Source organism: Suricata suricatta, chromosome 7 (genome assembly GCF_006229205.1).
Source record: "Suricata suricatta isolate VVHF042 chromosome 7, meerkat_22Aug2017_6uvM2_HiC, whole genome shotgun sequence".
NCBI classification, from domain to species: domain Eukaryota; kingdom Metazoa; phylum Chordata; class Mammalia; order Carnivora; family Herpestidae; genus Suricata; species Suricata suricatta.
Window position 1 is genome coordinate 41,017,972 of NC_043706.1, and position 14,547 is coordinate 41,032,518.

The window sequence follows — 14,547 nt, forward strand, 5'->3', positions numbered from 1 at the left end:
CCGGTCTCCCAAAATGTTAGAGTGGAGAGAATTTGGGGCCCATGCTGAGACTCAAAGCGTTCAAGACGAGACACAACTTCTTTCTCTGTCAACACATTGTCTCCAGAGGTAGTTAAAGTAAATGAAGCAGGTTTAGAACACAGTACATTCTTGCTGTCTTTACACATGCCTTTGGGTCAACTAGCAAGACAACATGGTGGCCACTGCCCAGCAGCTGTGTCTGGCCACTCTTTGAGTTAGCAACAGCCTACCTCTGTGCTGATTCTCCTGCCCCTGGGACACAAAGCTCACCCCTGTCCCCCCAAATTCACAAAAATACATACATACATACATAAAACTAATTTAGAAAAGAAAAAAAACAAATTTTCTCAAAGGCATCTACTCCTGTAAAAGATATTTTTTGTGCTATTACTTAAAATATAAAAAATTCAATTGCAACTACCTGTGTTGGATGGATAATGGAGAGCACAACATAGAAGCGGAAAAGGATTTTGCAGGAATTTCCAGATGGGATTATCTAGGTGGACCAGGAAACTGCTCTCAGAGGGGACTCTGGTGTTTTGGAAGGAAAGAGTCCTATATAGTAATAAGAAAAACAATCAGCTTGCTATTTTAAAAGATGTAGATATAGCCGCCTCTAGATTTTAAAGAGGCCTATACCACCCCCCCCCCTTTTTTTGAAGTTTATTTTTGAGAGAAAGAGACAGAGCGTGAGTGGGGGAGGGGCAGAGAGCGAGGGAGACAGAATCAGAAGCAGGCTCCAGGCTCTGAGCTGTTAGCACAGAGCTCGATGCGGGGCTTGAACTCAGAAACTGCGAGGTCATGACCTGAGCTGAAGTTGGATGCTTAACCTACTGAGTCACCCAGGCACCCTCAGAGACCTTAGAAATCTACATAATTTCTACATGCTCTAAATTAGATATGATTAAAAAAGAAAACTATTAAATAATTGACCTCCTGGAGTTGCAGGGCCACATTCCATCCCCTGGAAATCAGGGCAGGTTTCACTGGACTTGGGGTTCTCCATGGGCACATTGCAGTGGCCAGATGGGCACTGCCAACACCTGGCAGGTGAGGATTTCCACGGCTAACTGTGGGCAGGACGTATGCGCATGTGTGTGCATCTTGTGGGGAGGGCAAGGCATGGACCAAATGGCCAAATGGCAAAAATATGTGGGTGTCCTAGCTGTTCCAGTCCTTTCTTCTTGCTAGGCACAAAGATGTTGGACCTTTTAAGGCATGAAGACCCCCTTCACCTCATTTCATGTTCCTTGGTAAATAGCATGTGGATGCAGATGCACGAGTGTGTGTGTGTGTGTGTGTGTGTGTGTGTGTGTGTGTGTGTATGTGTGTGTGTTCATCTCCAACTTCGGTCACTGAAACTCTCAGGCTTAATAGAAACAACCTGTACATGGCATTTCCAAGTAGGTTCATTAGAGTAACAACTTTACATTGTACACAGGGTGTTCTAAGTTCAGATCCTGGGAAGAGTGAAAACTGACCTCTGTGGACTGGAGGGAATTTTATGTTATACAACTGGTGGTACTCAAATCCAAATAAGCTAAATGAAGGCAATTCGGAGACTGTTTTTATAGTCTCTGCACTCCTAGTGAGCAAACTATTAAGATATTTGGATGTGACACTTTACAATTCCACAAATGCATTATGAACATTCTGTATAATTTCATGGTCTACATTTCTGGTATGAGCTCTCCAATTTGGTTAGGCCATTTCCTTTTGCTCTTAAGCATGGCCCTTAAAAGCTGGGCAGAGAAACGCCTTGTGTATAGATTTGACTTGCTGAAACATGTTAGAGCTGGAGCTTCTCCAGATCATGCCACTGGCGGAGAGGCTTTTCTTTCCTGGCTGGAAAATCAGGGGAGAGTGACTCCTCGACCCGAAACTGAGCAATGGGTCTGATGTAGGATGGGGCACTTGTACGGAGTCTACTGGCCGGGTTCACTGTGGGCTCTGGGAAAGGACATGGGAACCCATTTGGTGTCCTTCCAATGTTGGGGAAGGCTATATATATATACATGCCTAGAAGGGTTATGGCCTGAACCCACCCTGGAGATGGGGCGCTGCTACTGACTCGAGGAGCCAACACTGAGGCTGGACCTTGTAAGAAATACATATGTGAAAAGTAAACATTTCTTAATGTGCGGCGGGGGGCGCCCAGCCTCATATCAAATGAGAAGTCAAATATCCCAATGACTTGTTTTAATTTAATTTAACTTAAGTAATTTAATTTAATTTAGAGAGAGCGCGTGAGTGGGTGTAAGGGGCAGAGGGAGAAAGAGAATCTTAAGTAGAATCCACACTCAGCATGGAACCAGATGTAGGGCTTGATCCCACGACCCTCGGATCATGATCTGAGCCAAAATCAAGACCCAAGCCAAAATCAAGAGTCCGATGCTCAACCAACTGGACCACCCAGACTTCCTTCCCAACCCCATGACTTGTTTTCTGAGGAAATGTGTTGGTTTCCACCAAATATAGAAATGGTGCCGGGCAGTTTCCAGCGGTGATGGCATGAGCGTGACTATGATCATCTGGTTAGACACGTGTTCTTTTGTTTGGGTGTAATGTGGGTGGGTGTAAAAAGTGGGGTCCTCTTAGAAAAGGAGGACAGAACGGACCCACGAGGCGTAATTATATTAAAAATATGTTGTTGTTGTTTTTTTTTAACTTGAAATTCAAGTTTAACTGGGAGTTCTGTATCTTTATTTGCTAAATCTGGCAACTTACAGAAGGTAAGGAGGTAAAAGTGCAACTTACTAGGAGGTAAAAGTGAAAGGCTCTGGGCTGACTTGGATATGGGGAAGGGGAAGGTGTGGGAAAAGGACAGGTGGCAACAAGGTGGATGGGGATGCTCTTGCCAGGACAACATGTGGTGTCTAGTCCATGTGGTGTCTTTATACACTTAGGGAATGATGCCCTCTTGGAGGACATAGTCCTATGGATGCACTGCCTCATAAGCAGTTTACAAGGTAGATTTCAGCCCCCTTCTGTCCCTTGTGCAGTGAACTACTTACACAACCATACATGGCAGCCCAGTGCTATTTACTGAAATAATGAATACTGGAGAACTCTTCTAGGGGGAGCTTAAGGAAACTGTGACACACACAGCGGAATTGTTTGGGGGTGTAGCTGGGTATATGAATCTGGGTATATGAATCTACATCATGAATGTATGAAAAAAGGTTCCTGTGAGAAATATAAATCCCAAGACTGTGCCATGTGGATGCAGGGTCTAGATATAAATAACCTGTTCATAATATTGATCCCAAACCAAGAAATTAGCTCAAAAAGACTGTTGAACCTCTGTGGCTTGAGGGAAAAACCAAAACCAAAACCAAATCCTCTTTGGGAAACACTTTACCACCCCAGGGCACAGGGGACTCCCTAGAAATAATGAATACGAGCTCCTGAGAAAAAGACTTCAAACTACAACTGGGTCCACCACAAAGATAGGTCAGTAGGTGGAACCCAAATCAATTTATTTTTTTTTTAAGTTTATTTATTTTGAGGTAAGGGGAGGGGCAGAGACAGAGGGAGAAAGAGAATCCCAAGCAGGCTTTGCACTGTCACCACAGAGCCTGATGCATGGCTCAAATGGAAGAATCGAATTGTGAGATCATGACCTGTGCAGAAATCCGGAGATGGAAGATTAACTGACTGAGCCAGCCAGGCGTTCCCTCAAGCCAATTTAGATGATTAACCACAGTTAGCATCACGGTATGAATTACCAGCATTTAGCGTGCATGGAATTTCATGTCTACCCAAACATTAGCTTTCTCCAATATTAGTTTAGGGGTTCCTAAATAGAAGGGAGAGGTTTGGGGGTAGCAATCTGGTAGACAGGGCAGGCCTAGAGGTCTTGAAATTGTATTTGCAAAGCAGCCCTGTTTCTACCGAAATTCCATCTGCTTATTTGGGGGAGATGATGAAGATTATGAGTGGCTAACCCCCGCCCCTATTGCCTTGGTATTGTCACAGGCTTCTGACCCTAACGAGCCCTTTTCCTGCACAATTTGATGGTAAAAACTGGACAAGAAGGAAATGAATTTCAATTGTTTTCTTGGCTAAGCAAAGTTGACCCAGTCAGAACCAGTTCCTCAGAAAGGAATGAGAGGTGGGAAAATGGGGGAGACTGCAACTTAGAAGCCCTCCTGCTAACATCCCTGTTACTCTTTTGTAAGCTGGATGGACCTCCAACTTACTGAGTCATACACTCCACTGACTGAGTGAGGCAGGCAATGGCTTTTTCCTGGGCCAGAGTTTCTCAAATTGTGTTTCCTAAATATCAATTGATATTATAAGAAAAAAGGTTTCCAGGGTCAACTTTGTTTGGAAATGTTACATTAAAAAGGGAATATATGTTTCCTAGGGATGCTGTAACCACCAACTGGGTGGTTCACAATGAGAGAAATTTATTCTCTCACAGTTTGGGAGGCTGGAAATTGGAAATCAAGGTGTCCGTGAGGTTGGTTCATTCTTGGATGCTCAAGGAAGGGGGGGGCTATAGAATGCCTCTCTCTTAGTTCTAGTGTTTCCAGCTAGGGTGGTGATTGCCTCTTTGTGGGGACCCTGAGTCCTGGCTGGTGAGGCTCGGGTGATATTGTGGGGGTTTGGCCAATGCATGCCATATTGGAGGACAGTCTCTTGTGTTCATGGCTATTTGGTTTGGTTTCAGATATCATGGAAGTGGCATGACGTTGCATTTTCTGAATCTTTAAGTGAAACACGCAGTCTGCATGTTCAAGGGTGTCTTGGGGGACAATTGACAGGGTTGCTCTGTCCTAAAGGGCAGGTTGTATAGTGCACGCCGCTAGGGGGCATGATTTACATCATAGAAACGGTAGACACCGAGCCAGTCCCTGGGCGGTGGAATGGCATTTTGACAAGCTCTACCTTATTAGGTTTTAGGTATGTCTCAATTACTTTGCCACCCAAATTTATGAGGTAGGTATTGCTAACTCCACTTTTTAGATGGGGATACTGAGAGTCAGCAAGGTTAGTATGCAAGCTAATGAGAGCATAGATTTCAATCCAACCGATATATGAAAAACTGACGAGATATTTTCGTCGGCTTCTGGGATAATCACTGATCATCTGAGGTTGTCTTTCTTGTAATAACAGCTGCCACATTTGAGGGCAGTTATATGTATCAGATACTGGGCTAGGTTTATGATCTCATTTAACTCTTAGGACAACCCTATGGGGTTGCTATACTATTATCTCTATTTTATAGCTTAAAAAATTGAGGGTAGGGACGCCTGGCTGGTTCAGGTGGTTGAGCCTCCGACTCTTGATTTCAGCTCAGGTCATTATCTCCTGGTTCTCCAGTCTGAGCCTGGCACTGGACTCTGCACTGACATCGCGGAGCCTGTTTGGGATTCTTCTCCCCGCCCCTCCCTGGCTCACGCGCCCGCGTTCTCTCTCAAAATAAACTTAAAAAAATTTTAGGGTTAAATAATTTCCTTTTATTGAGTATTCTGCGAATAAATTCCTATTAGTTAAATGCCTAATAAATGCTAAATTGATAAGTTTACAAAGCTCTTCCAAGACCAGCTGGCTAATTCTGCACGTCTGATGTTCCCTTTCTCTGCCACTAGGTGACCTCACGATCAATCCCGCCACAACGTTGTCTAGCCACTGGCAGTATCTCGCGAGGGCCGTGGTTTCCTCCAACCTGTTCTGGACATGCGCGGGGCGTAGGGCGCTTTAGCCAGAGGGGCTTGATGGGTTTCTGTCAGTCTTCCCAGACTAGAGATACAACAACAAGGCACTTAGTCCGTCCCGCAGCCTCGGTTCTCGCGAGACTTGCTACTGTTTCCCCCCGCCCCCCCAACTTGCGCCTGCGCAGACTTCTTCAAACTAGAAGGTCGCGTTTGGAGGAAGTGTCGGCTTTAGGTCCCGTGGCCGTAGCGCCGTTACTACTTCTGTGAAGCTCTTCTCGGCCTCTTGCCGAGACACTCCGCAGCCAAGATGCCTCGAATTATGATCAAGGGGGGCGTGTGGAGGAATACCGAGGTAAGTCCCCTTTTCCCGCCGTCCGCTGCCCTTCGCCCCCTCCAGCAGCCTTTGCGCACGCGCGCGGAGGTCGCGGTGGCCTGGAGGATACCCTGCGGGGTCTGCGGGGGCTGGGGCTGGGGGCGGACAGCGCGGGGCGGACCCTGGAGGTCTTAACTTGAAGTCGGGCCTTGAGTCATCTGAGCACCTCAAGGACAGGAACCGTGATTTAACCACTTGACGAAGTGCCAGGCACTTGTTAGGCCCTTAATGAATATTCGTTGAATTGAGGACGCGCCCCTGCCGTGGAGGAACTCACGGTGTAGAGGGGGCGGGATAGGGGCTTGAGGGAGAGTTGGTCATCTGGCACACCGCCGTCCCCCATCCTGGCGACGGTGTTTCTCTCATAAATATAGCGAAGTGCTGTGGCCACAACTTTGTTTCTTCATTGACTTTCTTGCGGAGGGGAAGCAGCTTGAGTGCCAAGTTCAGGGCCCGTTTATGCCCGCTTCCCTCATGTTATCTCTTATCAAGGCGTAACTTGTTTGTCCGCACGGTAGATCCCAAGGCCTGTCTCTTCCTGGCACTCCGCCTCAGCCAGGATAGAAACCAGATAGGACAAACTGCCTGCATTAGTCTCTTTGCTTCCAGAAACGCAGTGGATAATGCCAGTGGCTAGCCATAGGGCAGTAGGGAAAGAGTAAAATACAAGTAAGATTTTGATCCAGTTTGTGTTCATAGTGCACTGAATTTGTCAGTTTCAGGAGCACATCTTTTATCTTTTTATGCTGTGTCTTTTTTACTTCGTGTGCCCTCTTGGAATGCCCTACTGCTGGCCATCCTTCAGAACCCATTTCAGAAACTCTTGCATTTTTGCCCCATCATCCTATAAAAATAAGTGGTCCCATGGCACTTCTTTCATCCACCTGGTTTAGCCTGTTTTTTCCTTTTGCAAGCATCATATTCTGTGTGATGACGATAAGTTTCTTAAACTCTCAGAGCCTCAGTTTTCTAATGGAGATGATAATAGAAAGAATAATCTTTTGAGAATTAAACGAATCAATATTTAAAACAGTGGCACATTGTAGTCTTTCAGTAAATGCTAGTTGATACTGCATTTCCCCAGCAGACACTTTCCCAAGAGAAGCAGGTCTTGGAATTCCTAGAAGCTAGGACAGTAACTTGAAATCGTTTTTTGGGGCAAATGTTTGCAGAACGCATTTAGTAGGGTGGACAGTTGCTCTGTGTTTTTAGTTCAAGATGCTATTGTAACAAAGTCACACATAAAATCAAAATCAGTGACAGCCTTGTCTCACAGCTAGCACAGAGGGAACCAGGCTGTTTAAATTGGAGAAGAGTGGACTTCTGGGGAGAGACAGATGTACAAAATCAAGTAACAGCAGGATTCCTGTGTAGTGGCCAAAGTCCTGCAGTCTTTATTCATCTCTGATGATGAGGTGGGGGGTGGAGTGGGGTGGAGTGGGTCATGTATGAAGCATGTATCCCAAGTTCAAGGTGGAAAAAAGCCTGAAAGTAAAATGCCCCAAGTGCATTCATCTATCGTTCTGTTATCCTTGGTGTCTGTGGCTTAACTTTCTGGACTCCTCTGGGAGTAGTGAATTCCATATCAGAATGGCTGCCCTGGTGAAACAGTAACTACAGACTAGAAGAAGAAGAGCTGACTGGTGCAGTAGGAGAAAAATATTTAACTTTTAGGTTATACCTGAGATGCAGATTTTTGGGTCAGAGCAGGGGTTATGGGGACTGGAGAGAAAATGACATTTGTAAACTGGAGTGGAGAACGGATTCCCAGAGTCTTGATTTGCTTTTTGAGGGCTGGATGAGACCTATTTCATTCTCTTCCTAAGTATAGAAGACCCAGTACAAGGTAGGTGTTCAGGAAATGTTTTTTGAGCGAATGAATAAATGATAGAGGTGTATCCTTTTGAGAAATGGCCAAACATTGGAGAGTACTTTTTGTTAGCCACTGCCCGGTAGGGTTTCTCAAACAGGGAGGATATACTCCCAATATATTAGTCTGGGGAGGTTGTGTCTTAGGGACACATAGTTTGTATTTTGCCAATTCTGGCTTGTTGTTTATTATAGTAAATGAAGTTTTTGTATTTTTTTTCAGACCTACATCTGTGTGTGTGTGTGTGTGTGTGTGTGTGTGTGTGTATGTGTATGTGTGTATGTGTATGATTTTCCCTAGCAATTCTAGGGAGAAATTTAATCTGTTCTCACTTGGAATTTTGTGATTGAATATATTGTTTTTCTTTGATAATTTTTTAGGATGAAATTCTGAAAGCAGCAGTAATGAAATATGGAAAAAACCAGTGGTCTAGGATTGCCTCCCTGCTGCATAGAAAATCAGCAAAGCAGTGCAAAGCCAGATGGTATGTACCACTTAATGAGTGGAAAACAGAAAGCAACTTTAATTATGACGAGGAAAATGTCAGTTCTTTGAACCTTGCCAAAGAAAGCAGGCAGTGTGATACAACAGAAAGTATGGAGTGGGAGATGGGAATTTAGATTTAAGCCTTAGCTGTCACTTGCTTTCTTTGTGATCTTAGGCAAGCCATATTCCTATCCCCTCTTTCCTGTCCCTGTTTTCTCCCAATGGGGGGGAGGGTCCCTAACTGATGGAGATATGAGGTTCGAATGAGTTAATGTGCTTCAGAGTATTTTGTGAAGCATAAAATAAATATACTTTTAGTATCGATGGACCCCAGCTTGTAAGTGGATTGTGTTCCAGAAATTTGTAACTTGATTTAGAACTTCCTTTTCCAAAGCAATTAGTGATAAGTAATGGTTCATTTTCTAGGCTAGCTCACAGTAGTGAGTTTCCTCATCAATACAGTTGAAGCGTTATTGTATATTTGCTATCTCAGAATATAACTTAACCCAACATTGCACCTGTGATGTCCCCTTTTAAGTCACAGGACACATTAAGTTCTTGGCATGAGTGATCTGGCCCCAGCCTTGACCCATGTGGTACTAGGATCGTATCTTGGATTGTACAAGAGTGACTTAATTTCCTAGTCACCTGTGTGGGAGAAAGGATCAGAATGTAGAGATTGGATCCCAAGGAGGAAGGTGGTCCTCAGCCTGAAGTAATTTTGGTTTCTGCTTGTCTTAGTGGAGCTAAGCTCCTGCCCCACTATTTAGTAAGGCTTGTATCTTATTTGCAGCCAAGTAGACTGGATGGAAAAGGTGGGTTGGGTGGGGCAGTAGGAAAGACAGAGGATGGCATAGTAGTTTTACTTGAATTTAAAAACTCCAAATAAAGCATATGATATTGGGAAGCATTTGGTAAGTGTAAGTCAGATACTTGGAGTAAGCCAAGGTATTGTTGGAATTGACTCAATGTAGGAGAGGGGCACCTGGCTGGCTCAGTTGGAAGAGCATGCGATTCATGATCTTGGGGTTGTGAGTTTGAGCCCTGTGTAGGGTGTAGAGATTACTTAAGTAAATAAAACTTTTTTAAAAAGGGTGAGAAAGTGCTGTGAAAACTAGAAACACTAAAAATGTGTGGTATTTTTGTCTTTATTTCAGATAATTTCAGAACCTCTAATAAAGTATAAAATAAATGGAAACAACTGATAGTTGAGAAAGAAGGCATATGATCATGTTTCAGTTAGGATACCTCTTTCAGGCATTGCTAGTTCTGCATAATTAATAAACAGTGTAAGTTAGTGAAGTAGGGAGTAGTAAATGGGATAAAGTTGACCAAATAGTATTCAGTTGTGAAAAAAGAACAGCTTTTGTAATTGAAGGATAAGAGTTAGCTTGTGTTTTTCAGACACTAGAAGTTAGTATATCTAATGTGTAAATAGGATATTCATGCTGGGTGACTAAATAATGTATAAAATGGTATCATTTTAATAGGTATGAGTGGCTGGATCCAAGCATTAAGAAAACAGAATGGTCCCGGGAAGAAGAGGAAAAACTTTTGCACTTGGCCAAGTTGATGCCAACCCAGTGGAGGACCATTGCGCCAATCATTGGAAGAACAGCTGCCCAGTGCTTGGAACACTATGAATTTCTTTTGTAAGTGAATTTCCAAAAACAGTCTTAACATGTATGTTTATCTCCTGAATGAGGCTGAATAAGCTTTTAGCATTTTCTGTGTTTAAACATTGAGTTACAGATCTGAGTAAAGCCAAAGGAGCTAAAGCTATTGGATTCTGTGCTCTAAGTCTCGTGTGATTGATAGTGTTACATACTTATTATTTACTTTTTAAAAGAATAATTTAAAAATATTTTATAAGTCATACTTATTCTATTTTTTTTAAGAAAAATATGGAAAAAAATAGTATAGCAAATAATCACCCATAATTACACCCGTAATTCCATTGCTGAGAGTTAACCAGAACATCTTGGTTCTTCCCGAAAAAATTTTTTTTTCTTTTTTGTATGACTTTACGTCATTTGTGATTAAGGAACTGCTTGGATTCTGTTTCATGGTGAATGGAACACTCATTAAAATTAGAATTTTAATACCATCTCTTTCAGGTGAAGCAGTGGGAGAATCCGTTTATCTTGTGAATGCCCGTCTGTTGGGTTTTTGAAAGAAAAGAGTGCCAGTGCTAGGAAAACCTGGTATTTCTAAGACTGAGTGGTGTGATAGTGTGACTAACTTTTCTGGGCTTTTTTCTAGGGATAAAGCTGCACAAAGAGACAATGAAGAGGAAACGACAGATGATCCACGGAAACTTAAACCTGGGGAAATAGATCCAAATCCAGAAACAAAACCAGCTCGGCCCGATCCGATCGATATGGATGAGGGTGAGTGCATGCTTCTGAGCGGGTTGTTTCTCCGGTAACCATACATGCCTCAGGCCTCTTTTTCACTGGGTTTCTTTCTAAGCTCCTCTGACTTTCTAGTACCCCAGTTCTGTCTGCAGTGTTACGCTCTCTAAATGTGTCCAGTCTTCTGTTGGAGAGTAATTGCTTTTTCTGGACAGTGTCTCTTCATTTTTTGATTTTTCATTTCATTTAATAAATTAGGCAGTGCAAAACTACTGGACAGATTCCCAGAGGCCAGTGGTAAGCCCTCGAGAGTTATGTTCTCTCCTTCCCATTCTGGGGAGGAGCATCACGACGGGATTTGGAGTTCCAGTCCTGGTAACTACTTTGACTTCAGGCACGTAATGGAGTCTTTGTGGAAAGGCAGCACTGCAGCACTAGGAGGCTGACTCATGATGCCTTCTTCACACACTGAGCCAGGAATCAGAGGAACTGGCTTTTAGATTCCTGCCTGCCACTCATTAGCCATTTGATCTTAGGCAAGTCATAATCCTTCTGAGATTTGATTCTCTTTCCTGTTAGATAGAGAATAATAATAGCTATCTTATGTCAACAGAGATGTTGTGAAGTGTTAAGTGAATGTTTGTTGAGATTTTAATATTTAAAAGTTTAAAAGTAGCGGTTCCCACCTGCTTCATTGTCACATGGTGAGCTTCTAAAAATACAAGTACCAAGGCCTTCCCAGGAGATCTGAGTCCGTAAGCTGCAGCATGGAATGGGTACTCTTGGGATCAGAGTTTTAAAAAAAGTTATCTTGTAAGAAAAGAAAAAAAAAAGTTGAGATTCCTCTGAATAGCCTTATATTGGAATTGCTCTAAGGCATCAGTAATGAAATTTATTCTATTTTGGGAGCCATGGAAATGTATGGGAGGGGAGAAATAGTTCTGAGGGAAAAAAGGTTTGCCTAATGGAGACTTATCTGTTTCCTTATAATTAAATAGTAGTTTTTACAGTACTTTGTCATGACTGGTGCTGTGCCAGTTAGTTGATGATAATGAGGAATATGGTAATAATGGCTACTATTTAATGAATACTTGCTGGATGCTTTACCTGTTAGATTTTACTTAGCTGTCCTCAACATCCCTGTGAAATAGGACTTGTTATTCCCTTTTTTTAGATGATGAAACATGCTCAGGGAGGGTAAATAAATTATCCAGAGTCACAGAATTAGCAAGTGATGGGCCTGGTTTTTAACCGGTTTCTTGGACTTCAGAACCCACACACCACCATATAATGATTATATTTATGGGTTTTCTCTTCTTAAGCACTACAGTATGCCTCTCACATGCCTTGCTTCTGTTGGAGAACTTAGTTTTTCTTCTCTTTATTTTTGCAGATGAACTTGAGATGCTTTCTGAAGCTAGAGCGCGCTTGGCAAATACTCAGGGAAAGAAGGCCAAGAGGAAAGCAAGAGAGAAACAGTTGGAAGAAGCAAGGTATAGTTGATTTCCATCCATAATTGAACAATTAGTCTGTGCATCCTTAGACCCCATAAAACTGTAATTTATCAACTCTGTTGGGCAATAATTAGAATTGTCCAATTCCAGTTTTGCTAATATTCAGTTCCTTTATGGTTTGGAATTTTTTTAAGTTTATTTTTTTTAGTAATCTATACACCCGGCATGGGGCTTGAATCCAAAACCCTAAGATCAAAAACTGTGTGCTTCTCCTTCTGAGCCAGCCAAGCAACCTCATACTTTGGAAAAATCTTATTTTTTTCTCCCTAACAATTACAGAATAGATACAGGAAAAAAACGGGTTTTGAAAAAGATGTTGTAAGAAGTAAAAGATGTTGGCAGAAGTAATGCCCAGATGATATGTTGGATTTGTTCTGTTAACACAGAAGATCTTCATTTATGGTAGCTATTTTGGAGTCAGATGGCTAGAGGACACATAGTCAGATGGCTCTGTGACTTTCGCTTGACTGCCACTTACTCTCCTTGATTAGTATTGAGCAGGTACTGGCTGTGAAATAGAAAACTTGGCACTGTGTAGAGGGAGTTAATGAGCCTTGAACCAAATTTAGACTCTTCTAGAAATTTTTGTTTATATAGTGAGTGGAATCATTGCTGTCTGCTCAAGCGTTTCTCCACTTTCCCCTTCCTTTTTCCTTTTGGTTAGGTCTATGATTGACCTCATGTCCTATGATCCAGAAACTGAGATGAAAAGGATAAAGGGAAAATGTAAATTGAGAGCTTGTTAGCTTTCGAAATTTGGGCATTGGGATAGCCTTTCTAGCCCGCACAGCTGCTGTTTGGGTCCCCACACTGGGAAGTTCGTCCTGACCTGACGACTAGCGTTGTGTTGATGGTTTCCCCGGTAATGACTTTAAAGTGCCAGATCTGGGATGGAGGATTCTCTGATACCTGAGGATGCTTCTTGGCATAGCTGGCCAATCACTAGGCCAGAATAGTTGCTTAATGGAAGTATGAATGGCCCAGAACAACAGAGAGAAGCCAAAAGGAGGTACTCAATTTATTGCCCCGTTTCAGTCATTTTTCTATATTTTGTACTGTTTAGGGTTAAGTAATGTGAGTAGGGTTGGAAAAAAATTCACTTTTCCATTTTTGTCCATTGTTGTTTCGAGACCAAATAAATGGCCAAGGATGCTTCTCCATGTGTGAGTGGTATTGCTTGCTTTAAATATTTTTTGCAGATTTAAATTTACTCTGGATTATCTTGTAATTTTTCTTGTAGAATCTGTGTATCTTAATAATTTGTGTTGTACATATGTCTTGTAATAGACTAGATTGGTCTGTATATGCAAAATACATTGCAGGGCTATTTCTTTTTCTTTTTTTTTAATTTTTAATTTTTTTATTTATTAAAATTTTTTTTTGAAAAATATTTATTTTGGGGGCACCTGGGTGGCTCAGTCGGTTAAGCCTCCGACTTCGGCTCAGGTCAGATCTCACATTCGTGGGTTCAAGCCCTGCGTCAGGCTCTGTGCTGACAGCTAGCTCAGAGCCTGGAGCCTGCTTCCGGTTCTGTGTCTCCTTCTCTCTCTGCCCCTCCTTTTCTCATACTCTGTCTTTCTCTGTATCAAAAAATAAATAAAAAACATTAAAAAATTTCAAAAAGAAAAATATTTATTTTTAAGACAGAGAGAGAGAGCATGAGTGGGGAGGGGCAGAGAGAGAGGGAGACACAGAATTGGAAGCAGACTTCAGGCTCTGAGCTGTCAGCACAGAGGCAGGGCTATTTCTTTAATGCTAACTTAGAGATCCTGTTTTAAAGCTTTTTATTGAATATGAAGGTAATACATTTTTTCTCCAGTATTGCACTATTTTCTTTTTGGGGAATGGTCGATATTAGCTTGGTTATATTCATTTAGTGAAAGGTTTTCTGATGTCATATGAAGTCTTTATTTCCTTCATTTAAAGAATGAAATTATTGGGGCACCTGGGTAGCGCAGTTGATTAAGTGTCTGACTCCTGGTTTTGACTCAGGTCATGATCTCATGGTTCCTGGGATCGAGCCCCACATCTGGCTCTGTGCTTATAGCACAGAGGCTGCTTGGGAGTCTCTCCCTCTCCTCTCTCTGTCTCTCCCCAGCTCTCTCTCAAAATAAAGAAACATTAAAAGAAATGAAATTACTTTACTTTTGAAGTGTGTCTTTGCAATCTTTTCTTTTAATACATAGGTATGTTTATGTGTACATATACACTGTAATATTTGTATAAAATGGGATAATATTGTTACATGCTTCTTTGATGAGAAGTT

General features: G+C 42.3%; 1 protein-coding gene across 3 annotated transcripts in view; it reads left to right on the plus strand.

Moving 5' to 3' along the window:
* Positions 1-5,804: 5,804 nt before the first annotated feature.
* Positions 5,805-14,547, plus strand: part of CDC5L (cell division cycle 5 like) — a 50,993-nt gene continuing 42,250 nt past the window's right edge. The window contains exons 1-5 of one of the 3 annotated variants that reach the window (XM_029943953.1): positions 5,805-6,036; positions 8,308-8,411; positions 9,904-10,065; positions 10,676-10,803; positions 12,161-12,260. In XM_029943953.1, coding sequence (XP_029799813.1) covers positions 5,992-6,036; positions 8,308-8,411; positions 9,904-10,065; positions 10,676-10,803; positions 12,161-12,260 — 539 coding nt within the window. In that variant the 5' untranslated portion in view covers positions 5,805-5,991. The remainder of the gene's footprint in view (positions 6,037-8,307; positions 8,412-9,903; positions 10,066-10,675; positions 10,804-12,160; positions 12,261-14,547) is intronic. The other 2 variants (XM_029943955.1, XM_029943954.1) reach the window with 2 other exon arrangements.